Genomic DNA, 22,664 nt, shown 5'->3' on the forward strand with positions numbered 1-22,664 from the left:
TCTGAGTGGGAGTGGCAGGAACCTGAGGGCTGCACCAGTTATAAGAGTGGTGCAGTGTGCTGTCGCATGAAGATGGAACTGTTATATTAGAGGCCTGGGAGCTGGGGCCTCTGCTGTGGGAGCCGGGAGACGGAAAACCCCGAAATGAGTGTGGGTGTGGGCTTGTTGACAGGGCCGGTGTAGGCATGAGTTTACTCGAATCATAAGCAGAGGAAGAAGGCCGGGGGTGGCCAGAGAGCGTGGTCTCTTCAGCGGTGGGTGAGGTAGGGGAAAACGCGATGCGAGCAGGCTTAACCCTGTTGAGGGAGACAGTAGTTACTGAGTCCTTTTTCGGAAGTGTCGAGCACCTTGGGAACATATGTGTGCGGCAGAGTGTGGCTGGAAGGGGAAGGGGGTTGAAGCTTGTTACAGTGTAGCCTCACCCGTTCTACCAAGGACGGCAGTTCAGACGATTTGGCGACTGGAGTAGGAGCAACAAGTTCGCCTGGCAGTGTAAGGGACTGGCCGTAGACAAACTTGACCACTGAGCCTTTAAGGTCTTTCTTGAAAGTGGTCCGCAAAGTAAGACGAATGGCAGGGCTTCCGTCCAAAGGAGGCCATGGCAACGGAGGGCCGTCTTAAGCGACCTATGCCAGCATTTCACGAGGCCATTGCTTTGGGGGTGGTATGCTGTTGAATGAATTTTCTTGATGCCTCACAGGTTGGTCGTCAAGTAAACAGGGCAGCCAAAGCGTGAAATCCAAATGTCTATGAAGGATTGTGCCACTGATTCAGATGTAATATTGGGTAGCGGGGCAGCTTCCACCCAACGAGAGGTTCTGTCTATAATAGATAGCACGTATCTGTAACCCTCAGAGGGGGTGAGGGGGCCCACCAAGTCGATGTGAACGTGGTGGAAGGGACTGGAAGGAGTGGTGAAGCTGCCTAGTGAGGGTGATGTGTGCCGCAAAACTTTATTTTGTTGGCACGGAATGCAGACACGGGCCCAGGCTTGGCAGTCACGACGCATGTCGCGCCAGACAAAGCGCTCTGAAATAAGTCTGGTAGAGGCTGTCACACCTGAATGAGTTAGGTTGTGTAATTTGTCGAACACTTGTCTCTGTAGAGGTTTGAGTATGAAGGGACGCAGCGTGCCAATTGATTCATCACACCAAACCTCGCCTATGACACTGGGAAAGGTGGATCGCACAGGTTTGAGTGATGAGCTGTGATCGGAAATAAGGTCCATAGTGTCGGTGTTGGCAGACTGCAGCTGAGGCAAGTTATAGAGGTCTTATCAGAGTTGTGAGAGCACCAACACGAGACAAAAAATCTGTGACCACATTATCTGCACCCTTGATGTATCGTATATCAGAGGTAAATTGCAATATGAAGTCCAAATGATGGAAGTGTCTAGGTGGAGGGTCAGTCGGGGGGTTCTTTACAGCAGCAACCAAAGGTTTATGGTCAGTTAAAATGTAGAGGTCACTACCCTCAACCGCAGCGCGAAAGTATTTCACAGCCTCTTAAACTGCCAAGAGCTCCCTATCAAAGGCTGAGTACTTTTTTTGAGCGCCGTTGAGCTTCTTAGAAAAGAACTGCAAAGGAGAGGTAGTATCTCCGACGGTTTGGCTGAAGACAGCACCTGCTGTGGTATCACTGGCAGCCGCGGTAATAAAAAATGTAGCATCTGGATGCGGGTGGGCAACAGTTACTGCGTTTGCTAGTAGGTGCTTCAGTTTGTCAAAAGCTTGTTCCATGGCAGGGGTCTAGGGGACCGGGTGGATACCGGTCGTATTTTTGCCAGCAAGGGTGTTTGTTAGGGGAGCCTGAACCTTGGCTGTGGCAGGCAAGTGCTTCCTATAATAGTTAACTGTTCCAATGAACCTGTGCAGCTCCTTAAACGAGTGAGGGTGTGGCAAATCCAAAACAGGTTTGATTTTATCCTCGGGAGGAGTGAGACCCTTAACTGACACGATGTAGCCTAAAAATCTTACCAAAGTCTGGTGCAACTGGAGCTTATTATTATTCAGTTCAACACTGGCAGCGGTAAGAGTGTCTTTAACAATGTGCAAATGTTCCTTGTTCTTTTGCAAAGTAGGACTGAAAATAAGAATGTCGTCCAAGTAAACGAAACAAAAATCCAGATGAAACAATACCTTGTTTATGAATCTCTGCCAAGTTTGTGCAGCGTTGCAGAGGCCAAAGTGCATGAACCAGTACTGGAAAAGGCCGAAAGGTGTTGTAACAGCTGTCTTTTCAATCTCCTCTGGTGCCATCGGAATTTGATAATAGGCCCTCCTACAGTCCACTACCGAGAAATATTTGGCACCTGCAAGAGCATGGTTAAAATCCACGGCGTTAGGAACTGGGTACTTGTCTAGGATAGTACGAGAGTTCAACTTAGTATAGTCGCCAACCATATGCCAGGTGCCATCGCTTTTTGTGACAAAGTGGATAGGCGAGGCCCAGCAGCTGGCAGATGGTTCGATGATGCCAGCTGTTAAGTGATTGTTTATTTGTTCACAAGCCACTTTCATGAGTTCTGGCTTGAGACGGCATGGTCGGCAAGAGATAGGTGGTCCGTCTTGCAAGCGAAGTTTGTGGGCGGTGCCGTCTGTAACCACAGAAATGCGCGATGCGGTACACGAGGCGACTGTCTGTGGTATAGTGTGTGTGGCGGTCGCTAGGCTGGGTTGTGGCGCGGATGGCAAAAGTTTGCATAAGTGCCAACTGTTGGGTGGCTGGGAGTGACAAAGAAGTGAGCTACGCGAAACAAGGTTGGTACACTGTTTATTAGTAACTGAAGGTGCTGCTCTCGAGCTTGGTGACAGTAGCAGGCACGAATGAATTGCTGATGGCGGTAAATCAAAAACATTAACCTGCGCCTGGGAAGTTGGCTGCCCAAGTGAGGAGGGGGATGAATGTGCACTCGAATTAGCACAGTTAGAGCTGGCGGTACACGGACACTGTACAGTTTATGCGGCACACGGTTACAAATGCATTCAGGCACGAGAACACTGTAGTGGCACCGACTAACCTTGTGTGTTGCCGAGGTGTCGTCTGCTGCAAGCTGCTGCCGTGCTGAAGATAACTCGTTACTTAAGTCGTTGAGGCGACGGCGTAGCTCAAGTTGTTTCAAGCGCAGGAGTATAGACTCGACACGCTCCATAAGCCACTTATTTGTCCATGAAAAGAGCTCAGAGGAGGGGTTATTACACTTCCTAGCCAGGTGGACCTGTTTAGCAGTACTATTGACACTTGACGAAGCACACGGGATGTGTTCCTGTGTGGGATGGTAGAACACTGTATTCTTGATGAGGTCAGGCCACAGTTTGTGGTGTCGTAGAAAGTCAATGCCCAAAATGGGATTGTTGATGTCAGCCACCAGGGAGGACCACTTCAGGTTGCACTCAGGCGAGAGGGACACTGCATATGAAGTAGAACCGAAGCACGACAAACTAGATGAGTTTACAGCTGTAGTACAGTTTTGTGTAGTCAGATCTTTTTGGTAGCAAGACGAGATGGAAGTAGGGAAACATCTGCGCCCGTGCCGATGAGTAAGTTTGTGCCAGAGTTCAAGTCACGGATGTAGACTCGTTCATTCAAAGCATTAATGTTGGACGCAGAATGGAGCGTGGGATGGCACCTGTTGTTTATATCGCAGGAGGTGGCACCAACCTGCGGTTGAAGTTTGGATAGGAGCACAGCGGTTTACAATTGTGTGCTTGTTCCCCAAATTTTACATGGAAGAAATAGTATTTATGGGTGGACGTCTGCTCCTGTGAGTGGTCAGATGGCAGCGGCCCAGAGTCTTCCGCGGAGTCAGATGTGCTGTTGTTGTGCGGATGTGAAGGTGCCGGTAGTGCAGCAAGCTTGACAGACTTACGTTAGTGGGGCATCCACGTTGGGGCCCTGGTTGTGGTTGGAAACTGGCATAGCTGCTGGACTGCTGGGCACGGCGTTCATGTAGTAGAGCGGAGTAAGCTCGGTCAGAGGTGCGCAAGCATTCGCTATTTGGTCTATCTTTGTAGGCGAAGATGGCCGTTTGGACAGGCCGAGGCAGCTTTTCCGTCCAAATCTCGGTGAACATGGCGTCTGGCATGTTGCATTCACAGATGAGAATTTCAAGGCATTGCCACAGCTGGGACGGAGATCTGTCACCGAGGCGTTCTTCATAGATGAGCTGTTGAACGTTTTCTCTTCTTGTCTTGGAGATACGTTCCAGTATTGCTTGTTTAGCCATAGCGTACTTCTCGTTCAGAGGAGGTGACTTAACCAGGTCATGTATTAAGTCGACACAGTCGTGGAGGTGGTTCATGAGGCATGTGAAATGGGCGTAGTGCACAGACACTGAAAGTTTACTCGAAAAGGTTGAATTCTGGGTGGGCAGGTTGGAATGGCGGAAGTATTGGTAGATTCAACGAACAGGTGGTCGAAGAATGTGGGCAGCCACTCGCGGATACAGGAGTAGGAAAGTCAGAATTAACTCTGCGTCATGAGGGCAGTAGAGAGGAAGCAGACATGCTGGCTGTGTTCATAGTAGCTGGAGGGGAAACAACATCCGTTAGCAGGAAACCCGGCGTGGAGCGAAATGGGACCAGTTGTTGTGGCGGGAGGTCAAAGTGGTCACAGCGGTTGCTCGACAGGTTATTATGCAATTGGTTCTCCACATCTGCAGTGAAATTGTCCATCACAGAGTCACTGATGAGCTTGGTGGAACCTGACGTGCTCAAATTACTGCACTGATGAACACTCGGAGTAACAGGCTGGTGAATGTCATTCACGTAGAGTGCAACCGGCACAGAGTGATACACACATGGAGCTTGCACATTCAAAAAGGCGCCCTGTTGTGGCACATTATGAAAACTATGCTCCTGACTATTTACAGTACTTGCATTAAAGTTCGGTATCAGTGTGTAGTGGTTTCTGGTACTGCTGTGCGGCAAAAACTGAAGCACTTTGGGGCTAACAAAGCTGGAGTCAGAGACCACTGGCATCATGTTCAAAACCACTGCACCTGACAAGGTCCCTGGGTTCTCTGGGCTATAGGACTCCAGAAATTCACGTTGGGCACCAACTACAGCTGGCGTGCTTGAATTTAGTTGCTGTTGCTGGTTAAAACCGGCGGCGGTGGCGGCGTGTTGTAGAAGGCCATTGTGTAGCGGACAAAGGTCCATGCGGAATGCGGAAGCCGGTGTGGTAGTCACTTTGTTCTCAGTTCAATGGATTATTCGAACTTTGGGGTCACCACTGAAGGAGATATCAAGGTGGTAAGGTAATGACCACAGTTCTCTCTTCTAATCATCAATACTTTTATTATGTGACAAACGTACAGGTCGGAGACTGGGCCGGAACTGAGGTCCCGAAAGTATACAAAACAAAGATCAACTCAAAGACATAACACACTTATGATGTTCTGGTCTATCGATCCGTGGATCGACGCCACAAGTACTTACTTTCAGTAGACAGGTTTTTTAGTACTGCTCATATCCACTTATAGAAGTACACAAAATTATGCTAGTTTCTGGCACAGCTGGTTACTTCCTTGGGGAGAAAGAAAAAAATAACTTGGGAAAGGTTAAACTAGAAGAGTAAGTCACTCAGAGTGCAGGCTGAGAGAAACTCAATGGTTATGAGGATGAGGTCTCCACCTGTCATCTCTACACTCGGGTCCCTCTCAACCTGGAATCTGAGTGAGACTTATCCTCCTTTTTTAACCTACCCTCTTTCCTTTCTAAAGAAGGAACTTAATAGTCCAAAAAGCTAGAATAATTTTGTGTACTTCTACACAGTATCCCAGAAATGTTACAAGAAACTTCCGGGGGTTATAGAGGAACAAATTGAGGTTAGGAACATAGGTGCTGGTGCCTGCCACTAGACTATCCCTTTGGCAGCAAAAGGGCTTTGTACACTGATGGACTGTTGGCAGAATGTATCACAATTTTCTTTGTCATGTAGTGATCATGACTGATTACCAAAATCACCAGTGGAAAGAGGAAGGTAGCTGCTGCATAGAAAGGCCATGTCTTCTATGAATGGGATGCTCTGTTGCCTTGGTGGGTGATTGTTTTGGACACAGGTTTCCATCTGCTGTTTATTTTTCTCCTGCTGATCTATAAAGTCTCCAATGTTCTTTAGTATACAGGAGAAAAATAAACTGTAGATGGAAACCCTTGTCTGAAACCATCATCCACCAAGGCAACAGTGCATTGCATTCCTACGAGACAGAGCATATCTACGCGGCAGCTAGCTCCATCTTCTCCACTGGCAATTGTGACAACCAGTCACAATCACTGAATAACAAACAGCATTGCAAGATGTTTTGCCTACTGTCCGTCATTGTACAAAGTCAAGTTTGCTGCTGAAGGGGTAGTCTTGTAGCAGGTGCTAGTGCTTGTATTTTTGAAATGGCAGCATCATTGGATGATGTTTCCGGACATGGGTTTTTATCCCCAATTTGTTCCTTGAGACACCCTCTACAACCCATGGAAGATTGTCACAACATTTCTGGAACACCCTGTATAAGTGTCTAACAGTAGTACTAAAAATATTTCTTACTGATTGTAGGTACCAGTTCTATCTCACAATTATAGAAAAAAATAACTCTTTCATAAATACCCAAAAATTAAAGTACATGAGCTGCAGGTAAAACTGTCATTAACCCAAAGGTTAGTTTTGACATCACAGTACTTTACTAGACATGGTCGACATGGTCCTGATGGGGTTGGTATGCACTCGCTTTCCTGTAACCTTTGAATGGACTTCCCTACCCAACTATATGGAGACCCCAGTGTTACATGCACTCATAACCATAGTGCAATTTTGTCTTTTTACGTTAACAAAATCATTTCCAGACACAAAAGATGTAATGTGTGTCAGAAAATATCCCTACAACTGGCCAAGGATTAAGGTTGTGCAATGTTGGCAAATTGTCGATGCTGATTTCAATTTTATTATTGATGTCGAAATGATGATAGTTGATAATAATAGAGCCCCAGGACATCAATGTTAAATGATGAATATGCAGATTGGTGTAAAAAGTAACATACTAATACATATAATATATTTATTAATTATTATCTACTGCAATACTTAACATTACATATACCATGAATGTTTCTCAGTGGACTGTAATACTTATTTGTTATCTGTTTATAGTTCCACTAATGATCCAGGCATAAACAGATTATTACTGTTCATCCACATTTAACATAATGTGGAACTGTCCTTCATTTGTGTAGTGCATTTTGCTACACTGTAAGTATTAAAAAATAAAAAATAAAGTATCAACACCCTCTGACCTCACTTGTTGGCAAGTATGAAGTTCATACACTGCTGTATCATTTCATAATCATCATTAATGTTGCACTGTCCACAGGAAAATGAAAGGGAATTGAAAATGTTTATTATTCATAGCAGTTATCTTTCAAAGTAACAAATGAAACTGACATAACACAAACATCTGGAAAATCCTAATTGTGGGTCTGATGGCTTCCTTTAAATAAGTACTTACATTATGTAGATCAAATGAAATCTTAATGCATCAAAACCAGAAAATGTTATTACATAATTCAAAGAATTATTTTATCCATTACCCCACCCTCTTCCCCCATGACCACATTTGACAAGAAAGTGCTACACTAATACATATAATATATTTATTAATTATTAACTACTGTGTTGGAATTCGAGACATGGTCAAAAGTGATTTATTTAAATCGCTAAAAGATTATTTACAGTGGTAACAAGTAGCCTGGTTTTTTGCAAATATTGATGGTCAATATTTTGTCTTTAACATTGACATTATGAAGTTTCAAAGACTTGTCTATATGGAAACATCAATTTTTAAACACCCAACATCCCTACCAAAGACTGAACCCTGGACAACTGAATCGGTAGTCTGATGGAAAAGATACAGGGGAAAAACAGTTCTGCAGATACTATACTGCTCATATTTTCTATTGTAAATATTTGTCGTATATTTATTTATCAGCTGGTGATGATGAAATATCGAATCATGTAACAAAACAAGTAAGTGAACAAATAATCTCACCATTGCTGGACATTGCAAACAGCTCTCTCAGAGATGGAATTTTTCCAGAAAACTGAAGGTAATCACTGTACAAGAAAGGGGATAAGGATGACCCCAACAACTACAGCCCAGTTTCACTGGTATCAGGTTTCTCAAAAATCCTGGAAAGGCTTATGTTGTTGCTCTTGTTGTGGTCTTCAGTCCTGAGACTGGTTTGATGCAGCTCTCCATGCTACCCTATCCTGTGCAAGCTTTTTCATCTCCCAGTACCTACTGCAACCTACATCCTTCTGAATCTGCTTAGTGTATTCCTCTCTTGATCTCCCTCTACGACTTTTACCCTCCACACTGCCCTCCAATACTAAACTGGTGATCCCTTGATGCCTCAAAACATGTCCTACCAACCGATCCCTTCTTCTAGTCAAGTTGTGCCACAAACTTCTCTTCTCCCCAATCCTATTCAATACCTCCTCATTAGTTATGTGATCTACCCATCTAATTTTCAGCATTCTTCTGTAGACCCACATTTTGAAAGCTTCTGTTCTCTTCTTGTCCAAACTATTTATCGTCCTTGTTTCACTTCCATACATGGCTACACTCCATACAAATACTTTCAGAGACGACTTCCTGACACTTAAATCTATACTCGATGTTAACAGATTTCTCTTCTTCAGAAAAACTTTCCTTGCCATTGCCAGTCTACATTTTATATCCTCTCTACTTCGACCATCATCAGTTATTTTGCTCCCCAAATAGCAAAACTCCTTTACTACTTTAAGTTTCTCATTTCCTAATCTAATTCCCTCAGCATCACCCGACTTAATTCGACTACATTCCATTATCCTCATTTTGCTTTTGTTGATGTTCATCTTATATCCTCCTTTCAAGACACTATCCATTCCGTTCAACTCCCTTCCAAGTCCTTCGCTGTCTCTGACAGAATTACAATGTCATCGGCGAACCTCAAAGTTTTTATTTCTTTTCCATGTATTTTAATACATACTCCGAATTTTTCTTTTGTTTCCTTCACTGCTTGCTCAATATACAGATTGAATAACATCGGGGAGAGGCTACAACACTGCCCCACTCCCTTCCCAACCACTACTTCCCTTTCGTGTCCCTCGACTCTTATAACTGCCACCTGGTTTCTGTACAAATTGTAAATAGCCTTCCACTCCCTGAATTTTACCCCTGCCACCTATAGAATTTGAAAGAGAGTAGTCCAGTCTACAAATGCTAGAAACATAGGTTTGCCTTTCCTTAATCTAGCTTCTAAGATAAGTCGTAGGGTCAGTATTGCCTCACGTGTTCCAATATTTCTACGGAATCCAAACTGATCTTTCCCGAGGTCGGCTTCTACTAGTTTTTCCATTCATCTGTAAAGAATTTGCGTTAGTATTTTGCAGCTGTGACTTATTAAGCTGATAGTTCGGTATTTTTCACATCTGTCAACACCTGCTATCTTTGGAATTGGAATGATTATATTCTTTTTGAAGTCTGAAGGTATTTCACCTGTCTCATACATCTTGCTCACCAGATGGTAGAGTTTTGTCAGGACTGGCTCTCCCAAGGCTGTCAGTAGTTCTAATGGAATGTTGTCTACTCCCGGGGCCTTGTTTCGACTCAGGTGTTTCAGTGCTCTGTCAAATTCTTCACGCAGTATCATATCTCCCATTTCATCTTCATCTACATCCTCTTCTATTTCCATAATATTGTCCTCAAGTACATTGCCCTTGTATAGACCCTCTATATACTCCTTCCACCTTTCTGCTTTCCCTTCTTTGCTTAGAACTGGGTTTCCATCTGAGCTCTTGATATTCATACAAGTGGTTCTCTTTTCTCCAAAGGTCTCTTTAATTTTCCTGTAGGCAGTATCTATCTTACCCCTAGTGAGATAAGCCTCTACATCCTTACATTTGTCCTCTAACCATCCCTGCTTAGCCATTTTGCACTTCCTGTTGATCTCATTTTTGAGACGTTTGTATTTCTTTTTGCCTGCTTCATTTACTGCATTTTTATATTTTCTCCTTTCACCAATTAAATTCAATATTTCTTCTGTCACCCAAGGATTCCTATTAGCCCTCGTCTTTTTACCTACTTGATTGTCTGCTGCCTTCACTACTTCATCCCTCAAAGCTACCCATTCTTCTTCTACTGTATTTCTTTCTCCCATTCCTGTCAATTGTTCCCTTATGCTCTCCCTGAAACTCTGTACAACCTCTGGTTTAGTCAGTTTATCCAGGTCCCATCTCCTTAAATTCCCACCTTTTTGCAGTTTCTTCAGTTTCAATCTACAGTTCATAACCAATAGATTGTGATCAGAGTCCACATCTGCCCCTGGAAATGTCTTACAATTTAAAACCTCGTACCCAAATCTCTGTCTTACCATTATATAATCTATCTGAAACCTGTTAGTATTTCCAAGCGTCTTCCATGCATACAACCTTCTTTTATAATTCTTGAACCAAGTGTTAGCTATGATTAAGTTATGCTCTGTGCAAAATTCTACCAGGCGGATTCCTTTTTCATTTCTTACCCCCAATCCATATTCACCTAATACGTTTCCTTCTATCCCTTTTCCTACTACTGAGTTCTAGTCACCCATGACTATTAAATTTTCGTCTCCCTTCACCATCTGAATAATTTCTTTTATTTCATCATCTGCAGAGCTAGTTCGCATATAAACTTGTACTACTGTAGTAGGCATGGGCTTCGTGTCTATCTTGGCCACAATAATGCGTTCACTATGTGTTTGTAGTAGCTTACTCGCACTCCTATTTTTTTATTCATTATTAAAACTACTCCTGCATTACCCCTATTTGATTTTGTACTTATAACCCTGTATTCACCTGACCAGAAGTCTTGTTCAACCTGCCACCGAACTTCACTAATTCCCACTATATCTAACTTTAACCTATCCATTTCCCTTTTTAAATTTTCTAACCTACCTGCCCGATTAAGGGATCTGACATTCCACGCTCTGATCCATTGAACGCCAGTTTTCTTTCTCCTGATAACGACGTTCTCTTGAGTAGTCCCCGCCCGGAGATCCGAATTGAATATTTTACCCAAGAGGACACCATCATCATTTAACCGTACAGTAAAGCTACATGCCCTTGGGAAAAATTATGGCTGTAGTTTCCCCTTGCTTTCAGCCATTCCCAGTACCAGCACGGCAAGGCCGTTTTGGTTAGTGTTACAAGGCAAGATCAGTCAATCATCCAGACTGTTGCCCCTGCAGCTACTGAAAAGGCTGCTGCCCCTCTTCAGGAACCACATGTTTGTCTGGCCTCTCAAAAGGTACCCCTCCGTTGTGGTTGCACCTACGGTACGGCTATCTGTATCGCTGAGGCATGCAAGCCTCCCCATCAATGGCAAGGTCCATGGTTCTTATGTATAAGAGATTAATTGATTATCTGGACAAATACAAAATTCTCATACTATCACAGCATGCTTTCAGAAAGGTGGATCTACAGAATCAGCAATTGCCAATCTGACAGAATATATTATACAGTCCTTAGATGAAAAACAAGTTGTATCTGCAGTGTTTCTGGACCTCTCCAAAGCATTCGACACTACTGACTGTGAAATACTGATAAGAAAATTAGAAAACTATGGTATTTGAGGGGAAGCAGTGAAGTGGATAGAATCATACCTATGCAAGAGGAAGCGATGTGTATCAAAAGGGGATGTATATCTAGTCAGAAGCCAAAACCATCAAGTATGGAGTGCCGCAGGGATCGGTAATGGGGCCTTTGCTGTTTAATCTGTTTGTTAATGACATAGATGTTGAAGAGAAAGAGAAGAAATTAATTCGTGTAGATGATAAGACAATCCTGAACAATGACCAAACTGTGGCACAGCTTGAGAGAAGAGCATACATATCTGCAAACATCACAACTCAATGGCTTCTGGAAAATGGACTTGTTATAAACCTTAAAAAGACTATGTATGCAGTGTTCAGAAATAAAGAGAAGGCTGTGCACATGGGTTTAGAGGGGGGTAAACAAGACTAGAAGAAGTAGAATCCATTAGATTTGTAGGTCTTACTGTGTATAACAAGCTGAAATGGAAACAACATTTTAATTCTGTGTGTAAGAAACTCAGCTCCATCATATTTATAATGAGCAGCTAGCACAGTATGCAGATAAACAGTTTCTGTGTACAGTATACCATGGACTTTTCGAACCATACCTGCAGTATGGAGTGGTAATGCAACACTTCACTGACTGATGATGCTAGAAAAAGGACCCCAGTTCTCAGGTATCAAATTACTAAGGGGTGCCATTTACCTGCTTTATTATCTTGTTGCTCATCCTTGGTGTCAGCGTACCGTGTTGCTATACTGGCTGAAAAATAGAGGGGTGGAAGTTTGATACTGACTACGTAAATGATGTAGCTGACAGTTGTACAGATGCATTTCACACTTCTTTACTTTCACTGTATGTGATGTTCACCTGCTTTATTTCATTGTTGATTGCACTTGGTGTCGGTGTACTGTGTTGCTATACTGGCTGAAAAATGGTGGGGGAAGGGGGAGGAAAGTTCAACCCTGACTACTTTAAATGATGTAGCTGACGGGTGCACATTTGCATTTCGCAGTTCTATACTTTCACTGCTCACAACCCTCCAATAATACACCGTTATATAACCAGTGCAGTATTGTTTAACTTTTGATAAGCCTCATTAATAGGTTGCAGGCACATATCCACATACTGTTACAATAGTTCACTGTTGAACGTCTACGAGCATTAAAAACCTAACCACACATTTCACAGTCTTTCAAATAAATTGAACAGGCACTGTAAATGCTTTAACACATGGCCTATTGGTGTGAAACATATTTCACGGTTAAGTTGATGCATTGTTGTTGTTCTAACCAACACAGGTTTCTTGTCTGAAATTCGGCCGGGGACTGACTGTCTCGGGACCCAAAACCAGGCCCTTATATATCCTCACAATAGTAGGCACTGAAACTATACACTGTTCGATGTTTAATTTACAGAAATTATAATTAAATTACTCATTAAATTAACTGAATACATTGAAAAATTGCATCTTTTTAACAGTTTCTTTTACTGCAAGAGTTCGGCCAAATTATTTGTTAAAATGATGAAATTAACGGACATCGTTACGCAAACAGTACTTTTGACAAAACTATTAATTACTTTGGAATTAATCAAGAGCTGGCTTTGCTAACATGTTTTCAAATAGAGCCAAATACGTAGGTTGGAACTTAAATAGTGGTAACACTGCTGTGGAGACACTATGCAATGGAATCTGCTATTGTCGCTGATAGCACATGCTGACATATCTACTTTACCTCCGAGTAAATGGACTCGCCTGTCCCACATTACTGGCATGGACACAATCGAGGGAAACAGTCACTTTTGAGTGAGAAGTCCAACGTAATGGTGTCACTATGTTTTTGAAACAGGTACAAAGGAGTTGTATCTAGATTAAATGTGCCAGAGGTTGTACAGCACAACAGTGTCATCAAGGTCTTCAGGTGTATGGGGAATTGGCATTGCCGTGCAGAACTGTGGCACCTTGGGTAAAAGCCTTCAACAAAGGTTGGCAAACTGTGGCAGACATGCATTGGGCAGATCATCCTAGCATGAAGAGGAAGTGCATGCTGTTCTCGCATTAGTGGACAGTGATCGACGCCATACAATTTGCGAGCTCTCCCACGAAACTGGATTAGTGCATACTGAAGGAACGCCTGGGGAAACGAAAAATTGCGTCACGATGGGTTCTGCATGACTTGACCGAAATGCAGAAATGGATGCGTTACGACGCTGCTCATATGCACTTGGAGTGCTATGAGTGCGAAGGAGAGGCCGTATCATAACATTGGATGAGACGTGCCACATCGTACGAGCCAAAACTGAAATGCTAATCCAACAAATGGTGTCATTATGGGTCACCACGAAGTCGAAAGTAGCCCCAGTATGATGAAAGTTATGCCAATTCTCATGTACAATTGTGATGGTGTTATCCTAACGCATTACATTCCTCCACGGCAGACTGTCAATGCACAGCATTACTGTTCATTTTCGGAGCATCACATGCAACCAGCTCTGCGAAAGAAGCGGTGACTCTTTCTGCGCAACCCACCCATCATTTTGCATGACAATATTCGGGCACAAACAGCACAAGCTGTGGCTGCTCTGTTTGGTCGATGGGACTGGGAAGTACGGTACCATCCAAAGTACTCCACGGACTTAAGTTCTTGTGACTTTGATTTGATTCCGAAGATGAAGGAACCACTTTGTGGGATTTGCTTCAGAATTGTTCCAGAGATTCAACAAGCAGTAGACCACTCCATTCACACCATCAACAGAACAGGCTCTGCTAATGGTATACTATGCCTTCCACATTGCTGGCAACAGGTTCTACACAATGCTGGTGACTACTTTGGAGTAAAGTAACAGGAGCAAACATGTAACTTTTTTGTATTGGTTGTGAATAAATAGTTGCCACTATTTAAGTTCCAACACTTGTAGACCCTTTAAGAATACTATCAGTTGTTCCTCCAAATGTTTATAATTAGTGCAGAAATTATATTTGTTTTTAAGTCAACAATGGAATTCTTCTTCTTCTTCTTCTTCTTCTTCTTGCGTTACGACCTCTGTAGGACCATGGGTAGCCCATTCGTGGACTGCATTTTCCTCTTTTTCTCCCAGAACCTCTTTATTCTTTCTCTTCTCCTCTCCCGCTCTTCTTCCAAGATCTTCCGTTTCCGTTTTACAAAACAATTACTAATGTCACCCTATAACAAAAGATATTAACTAGGAATAGTCAAAATAAATTAGAAAACCAATTACATACATACAACTAAGCACAAAATTAGACCTGGTGGTATATATTTTAAGACTGAGGGCCAACCTTTCTCTTTTATGAAAACGTAGATTATAATCAAGTATATTAATAGTAATTAGTCAAAATTGATAAAATGAATTTTAAGGAGGCAGATGGCAAAACAAGAGGGGAAGTAAAAATATCCCAGCTTGCTTTGTCACAAAGTCTGCCTAAAAAACTGCATGACAATGTACTTGACACTACATTTTCGAAGAATCTAAAACACTATCTGGTGGAAAAGGAATTTTACAGTGTTGATGTGATAATGAAGGTTTTTGAATCTTTGACGTGTCCTATATTATATGTATGTTCACTGTACACCATGTAATCATACAGGGCAAAATAAAATTCAATTCAATTCAACTTTTGTTAGCAGTGATTAATTTTTCTTTAATGTCACTTGTTACTCAAGATAAAGAGGGTGACTTTGTAGAGCTTTTCTTACACTGTGTCCATTCGTTGTGTAATTAATAACCCAAAACTGATTGCACATATTTTAATTGACTTAAATTCTAACATTCTTTTTTGTTCTTGAAGTTTATTGATTGATGTTGCACTTCACAAAATGAGGCAGCTGAAATATTATTAGTGTTAAGTAAATGAGTCAGAAGTTGCAGGAAAGATTTGATGAGGAAATTATACAAGTATTGCATTCTGGTATTACAGGTATGTTTCATTACTGTACATCATAATTTAATATCAATACTTTTTGTTTTGTTTGACATTAGCAGTTACCTGAAAGAAATTTCATTTATTCAATATGCTTTCAGGACTGGCCTTATAGCTAAGCTAATTATACGCCATGAAGGTCCTGGTGGACAAGAAGAAGTGTATGAGAAAGAAGCAGTTCTCACTGGCACACATTCTATCTTAAATCTTGATCAAGAGCAGTCAAAAATATTTGTTGGTGGTTATCCAGCAGACTTTGAGATGCAGACTGCAATACAAACCCCATCATTTCATGGAGAGATAGAAGGCCTTGTGATTGGAGATACTCCAGTTTCTCTCTGGAATTTTATAGATGCAGACAAAATTAGTGGAGCAAAAGAAAGGTGATTGTAACTTTACTACCAAACAATATTCTTGTTTTGGATCTCACATCAGATTAATAATAAGATAAGAAAACATAAGGAACCAGTTGAATTTCATAGATATACAGTTAGATTTATTTGTCTTTTTATGTGCCAAACAAATAATTTTAGAGACATTGTTATTGGACAGGCCTGATTATAAAGCTTAATGGGCAGTGTGTTGGATCATATACTGTAGGCCTTCACAGTTGGTATTTGCATCCTTGATGATTTTTGTTATATGGATAATAGGTTGCTCTAAGGCATATTTCTAGCCTGAGGTTTCATCTTTTAATGCTGGACTCATCATCAGAGGCTGCATGCAATCTTAAGCAAACTCAACAAACCAAGCTATTTGTATGTACTTGCAAAATGCTCACATGATGACATCATCAGACCACTTCCTGAGAGCATGGAGTCACATTAAGTTGTGCTGTGGAGCTTGTAGTGTGGAAGATTTGAATCTTTTTGATTTATGTAGCATTAAGTGCCATAACTCATATTAGTTCCAGTCCTTCTTCCTGTCTATGAAAGTTATTTTTGTGCTTGAATTTCTGTGGCCTTTCTGTACATCGTAGCATAATAATGATAGAAATATAGTATTGGAGAAATGAATTTGATGCTTCCCTGGCCCAGTGCATTATCTGCTGCTGCCTATTTATCCATGTTGCCCAGAGAATTGCTTTTGTTTTGTATAAGTAGATCGTTAATGTTGTTTCACTTCTTTTGTGGTAAGTGATTGGCATATGTCCTTTGCATGGACATGTATAAACAGTTAGACTCGCTGAGCTTGTTTATGTTTGAGTCTTTATAGCCTCTGATGATGTCTCCAGCATTAGGGGATGAAATGTTAGGTACAGAAACATGCATTAGATGATGACCTAATGGCTATGCAACAAATATCAACAATCATCTTGATGTTGAAGCTCTTTTGTCTGTGTTTGCTTTAACAATAACATATGTTTTTGAGTGGGGTCCGCCTTCAGCAAAACACAATTTTGTTTTTTGTACTCGACATGTTTCACTGCAGTTGCAGCATCATCAGTGTTTTTTTTATTATTATGGCTGTTAAACATAAGCAATGTTCTTTACTTTTTAAATACATATAAATATTAGTTTCTAAATCATAATTACAGGTTTTTGAAGAGCACATAAAATTGTGTATTCATACCTTCTTACCACATGGTGTGGTTTTCCTCCTGTATTGCGTTTTTACAGTGATGGTTTTTCTTGACAGTTTGTCACCTGCAACTATAAACAACTTAATTTAGGCTAAACATTTACGCCAAAATTAGGAATTCTAAACTGTTATGGCTATGCCTGAGTTTAATAATTCATGTGCAAGGTGCTTGTACACTGTTGTATGAAACAGAATATTTTAACACACACTCAAAGAGAAACTGAATGTGTTCCCATAGTTAATGCCTCCTGTAAAGGAACTGTATATTTGTAACAAAAGACAACTCACTACATCAGCTTCCACAGCAACAAATACATGGTGGTAACATCCGTTTGGAAAAGGGGAGATAAGTAAGTGTCTTCTAATTATAGTTACAGACCCCACTCATGGTTAAACATAATGTTATGGCTATGCCTGAGATTAATAATTCATGTAAAAGGTTTTTGTGTGTGTGTGTGTGTGTGTGTGTGTGTGTGTGTGTGTGTGTGTGTGTGTGTGTGTTTGTGTATCTATTTACATTATGTTTCACCTGCCTGGCTTTCCCACTCCTCTCCTCTTTCGCTCTGCTTCCCTCTCACATGCCTCCTCACCTTCCTGCCCCCCAACTACCCAACGCTACACCTGTTAGCAGTCTAATCCCTCCACACTCCACCAGACAGTGGCCTTCTCTTCCCGCATCCATACACTGCTATCACATCCTGTTTCCCACCTCTCCCAGATTTCTGCTTCCATTCCATTAGACAGTTGCATTCTGGTCTGAGCTGCCGGAAATGGCGATCATTTGTCCATGAAGTTTGCTTGTTGTGTGAATGAATCTGTGTGTGTTCTTCTTTTCATGATGAAAGCTGTTGCCAAAAGTTAATGTGTAAGTTTCTTTTAATTGTATCTGTCTGCAACTTACTGTGACATCTTTATGGAAAGTAGCAGTCTGTCTTTCCCTTCCTTCCTTCCTTCCTTGCTTACTTGTTCCTCAGCTCTACAGCCCTTGAAGGGCCTTGGCCTCCATCACAATATCGTGTCATTCTGTCAGGTATATGGTTTTCTGCCTCCATCCTCTGACACCCAGATTTTTCATATCTTCTTCAATTCCACCCTCCCATCTCTTTCTGGGATATCCCTTCCATCATCTGCCTCCAGTGTTGCCATTAAAAATCCTCTTACATGTTCTGTCTTCCTCCATTCTGGCCACATGTCCTACCCACTGCAGTATTCTTATTTTAATGGTGGTGACAATGTCAGGTTCTTTGAAGTGTTGTTCTAGTTCTGCATTTGTATAGATGTGCCAACCTTCTTGATTGTATATTGGGTCATGTATCTTACGCAGAATCTTTCTCTCCAAAATGTTAAGGATCCATTCCTCATTTGCAGTCATAGTCCACATCTTGGTACCATACATAAGAACTGGTCTTATAGTAGTTCTGTAAACAAGGATTTTAGATTTTCATGGTAGAAGCAAGCTCCTAGGCATGGGTAGTGTGGCAAAATAGCATCTGCTGCCTGCTGCTATCTTAGCTTTCACTCTAATGTTTTGGACGACTTGAAGTGGTGAAGTATGTGTGCAAACTTCAACTTCTTTAATGATACAACTTACTTGAGATGGTTAGCCAACTTTCCTAGCTGGTTAGCCTGCTGCTGCAAACTCCCTTTCTTCTCTTCTCCACAGTATATTGCTGGAAACAGGAATTTCTCAAGACTCTTTCTACTTATAGAAATAAGTAGACGTACACAGTTTCTTTTACTTCACTTAACGATGTATATTTAAACATCAAACTTTTACAAATCTCACTCTCCATATGAATAAATACTGTAAAGTAAGTCTCCCCACGTGTTAAAATGTTAGGAATGCAGTTACATTTACAACAGTGTTGGCTTGCTAACCATGGCTCTTTTATATAGAAATCATTCACCTATCTTGCCTCGAAGCAAGTTCGAGTTAAAAGTTACTAAAAATCTTTTTCCACTCAATTGTTCTTTTGTCACTAACAATAGTCACTGTGACAAAACAGCACAGAATACCACAGAAGTTCCTTGGTTCTGCCATGCACTTTCGTTACGACTTCCACGGCGTGACCGCCAAGTACTTGTCGGTGCTGTTTGACTGCCGTGTCTTATCGTCTTTGTACGACAAACTTATATTGGTTTTTCTAGTTAATTGTTTTATATATTCATCTGTATAGTCTTTTTAATCTCAAATACAGCATTAAAGATTATCTTCAGTTCTAGTGAACTGTTAACACATTCTGTAAGAGTAGTTTGTGGGAATTATTTCGTTGTGTTGGTTTATAACCTTACTGTTCCTTGTATTCTTGAGAATTGTCTTTCTTGATGGAATCTACGAACATTGTGTCTATATGTGTGAATTAATTAATATTATCCTCTCTGCCTAAGAAGTTAGTTCTTGTTTCACTTCTTAATTTATTATTTCAAATATTTGAGGCAGACTAATGTACTGCATAGGATGAGAAAAGAAGAAAACTGAAGCGTGGTGCTGTAGAAGGTTGTTGAAAATTACTTGGTCCGATAAGATAAGGAATAAGGAGGTTCGCCACAGAATCGATGAAAAGAGGAACATATGGAAAACACTACAAAGAAGAAGGGACAGGATGATAGGACTTGAGTTGAGACTTCAGGAAATAACTCCCATGATACTAATTGGCACAAGATGGGATCATAGTGGAATACATTGAAATTTTTCTTTGCTACAGTGTAGTTATCATTTCTTAAGGGCCATAACAATCATCAGATCAAAATAAAACAAGGATAGATACAATTTACCTCATTAACAAATGAACTGAATGCCAGTCTAAATATACATTAAATGTTATGTGTGTGTTGTATTCAGAATTATTTGAAAGTATTTGTGATGTGCTATAATTGTGAACAATACATAAATGTTTATAAAATGATTCTTCTTACAGAGACAAACTTGTGAACCTGCAGCAAAGTACTGGATATAGATTTGATGGTAGTGGATATGTACAGGTGGCTGGCAAGTCTTACAGCCTGAAGCAACAGTCTGACATACAGCTTAGTTTCAAAACATTTGCTAAAAATGGTCTTTTGTTTTTGGTTGGCAGAGGAAGCAAATCTTTCTTGTCAATAGAGCTGAGAAATGGAAGTGTCCTGTACCAGGTAAGTACATGACCTCTTATAAGTATGAACAGCTTCTTAAAAGGTTACTGTGAGCTATGTGTTACCCTGTTCACAGATTCCTAGAGTAGCCTCTCAACCCCCATTTTCACTGATGGTGTGGGATCTTTTCACAAAGGGAACATTTTTTTAAACTATTTGCTTGCAGTAGTATTATGAAGTCAACTCAGTATTTACAAACTCAATATAAGCACAATATACTTATCTGATGTATGAAAAATTGTATACTGATGGAAGAGTTCGGAGGGCATAGCATGGGAGATTATGTTACTATGTAGTCTGTACATGCTGCTCTCACTTTAATTCTGTACAAAGTGGTACCAACACAATAGAAATTATGTAGAGTCATAAATTGTACCTTTCCTAATCAGTAGAATTGATATGTAATTTTCTTTAGGCCACAACTGCTTCAGCACAGAAAGCATTTCTTTCAGATGTGCATATATTTATTTCAGTGTTCATTTGTTATATTTTTCCATTTTCCTCCAGAAAAAGACTCATGTCAGAAAAAGAAAATGCATATGAATTATGACATTGTTTGCAAGTGAAAGCACTTAGAGTTTGGAGTCTGTTACAGTGAGCTAAGTGCTTTTTGTGCTTTTGTGAAATTTAAGTCTAGTTTCAGTGGTTTTGATCTGGAAATGGGAACAAAGCAGGTTACATTTTCTCTCAAAAGACGTATATATAGGATGTGTTGGAGTAGCTAGTTTATGCAACAGAGGAAAAATTGTAGTGGAAATGATGTAAAAAGCTTTCTGACTTTGAGGGTCAGTTACCAGTAACAAATCAGAATACTGTCAGGGACAATCAATATGTGAGCACAAATCTTCTTTAATCTCTTCAAATGATACAAATTCTAGAGGTGGAGATGCTGGGGCAGGTGATGCGTGCTGTTGCTTCTGCACTGCCAGCCATTACTAGTGATGTTCATCTTGCTAAATCTGGCAGTTCTCATGCTGTAGAACATGTTGGAGAGCTAGTTGCTGCTGGAAGTGGATTTCATTTTGTGCATGACACTTTTCTTGCTACCACACTAGCTTCTGAATCTCTTGTTCCATTCAGCAGTCTGATGTGCAGTCATAGAGTAAGTTCCTCATTCCCAATTTTGTTTGCAGAAACATATATTTGTTGAAACACAATGAAAATAAATGTGACACATAATGAAAATTTGTTGCAATAAGTATGAGGCAGTGCTGAACAAGATTCATGCAAAATTCTAAACAATTACCAGAGGCATGACCTCCGAAGTACAGAAATGATTATCTAAGCTGTCTGGCAGCTAGTAGCAGTTTTCATGTAGGCAAGCAAGTGAATAAGTGATCGGAATTATCCACCGTGTCTTTAAAGAATAGCTACAGCTAACAGCAAAACTCATGTGCACTTCACATTTTTCCCTAATAATCTTAAAAAATGCATAATCTAAATCATTTGATTCAGGTACGGGAGTCATGTCAAACATTTGTACTAAATTTTCACCAAAAACAGAGACCTGATGCTAGCAGCTATGTGCTACTAATAAAACAGTTTTTTTATAAGGAAAAAATCTGATGCTAAGTTACATTTAGCTCAAACTGTCAAATTATCCTTCATGAATTCTTCTAGTGCACTGCAGTGGCATCTCATGCAGTTTGGCAGAGTCCAACTATTTGTCCAGAGATATTGCAGTTACTTTTATTAGAAATACTATACTGAATTCATAAATATGTTGTGCCCACCTTACAAAGAGTGCCACTGGTGAGTAATATATGTTGAGCTGTGACATCAGGTCTGGTTCAAATGATTAATTGCCAGGAATGTTCTTCAGGCTACCAAACACATGGTTGTAGATATCTTGGCAGTAACAGCCTGTAAGCAGTGGTTAAAACATTTGCTGTACATTCTTATTTCTCCCAATATAAATTTGAGAGTTAAATATCAGTAGGCCCCAATTCTACAACTCCACCAATTTATAAATGAAATGCCAGGATAGTTAGTTTTTTGGATGTAACTAATGATGAGGCACTGCATGTTGCATGAATGTGGAGGTACAGGATATCTCACCTAAAGAGAGAACTGAGCCCCTTCTCAAAGCATTGTAGTTTCTTTGTTGTTTTTGAAACTTGACAATGTCATTATTTCTTCATTTTATTTTTGGAATGATGTTTGTGTTCCAAGGGGAAAAAGGAAGAAGAAGTAGAGTTTAAACACATTACCTTCTATTCACAGTTTACAAATGATCAATATCTGATTTTTATGGTATAAGTATAAATTTAATTTAGCATATAAGAAGTTTTGTCTGCGACATATACTGCATGGTTTTCATTAATTGAACACTTTTGCAGTTGATAATAATAAACATACAATTTAAATGTATTTCTTAGAACAAAAGTGTATCTATGTTACCTGTTTC

General features: G+C 40.7%; 1 protein-coding gene across 1 annotated transcript in view; it reads left to right on the forward strand.

The window, feature by feature from the left end:
- The window catches only part of LOC124614059 (laminin subunit alpha), a 402,758-nt gene that overhangs the window by 336,816 nt on the left and 43,278 nt on the right, over nt 1-22,664 (forward strand). Inside the window, exons 46-47 of the mRNA XM_047142894.1 lie at nt 15,646-15,927; nt 20,044-20,257. Of these exons, the coding sequence (XP_046998850.1) occupies nt 15,646-15,927; nt 20,044-20,257 (496 nt within the window). The remainder of the gene's footprint in view (nt 1-15,645; nt 15,928-20,043; nt 20,258-22,664) is intronic.

The sequence above is a fragment of the Schistocerca americana genome, chromosome 4 (genome assembly GCF_021461395.2).
Source record: "Schistocerca americana isolate TAMUIC-IGC-003095 chromosome 4, iqSchAmer2.1, whole genome shotgun sequence".
Lineage (NCBI taxonomy): Eukaryota > Metazoa > Arthropoda > Insecta > Orthoptera > Acrididae > Schistocerca > Schistocerca americana.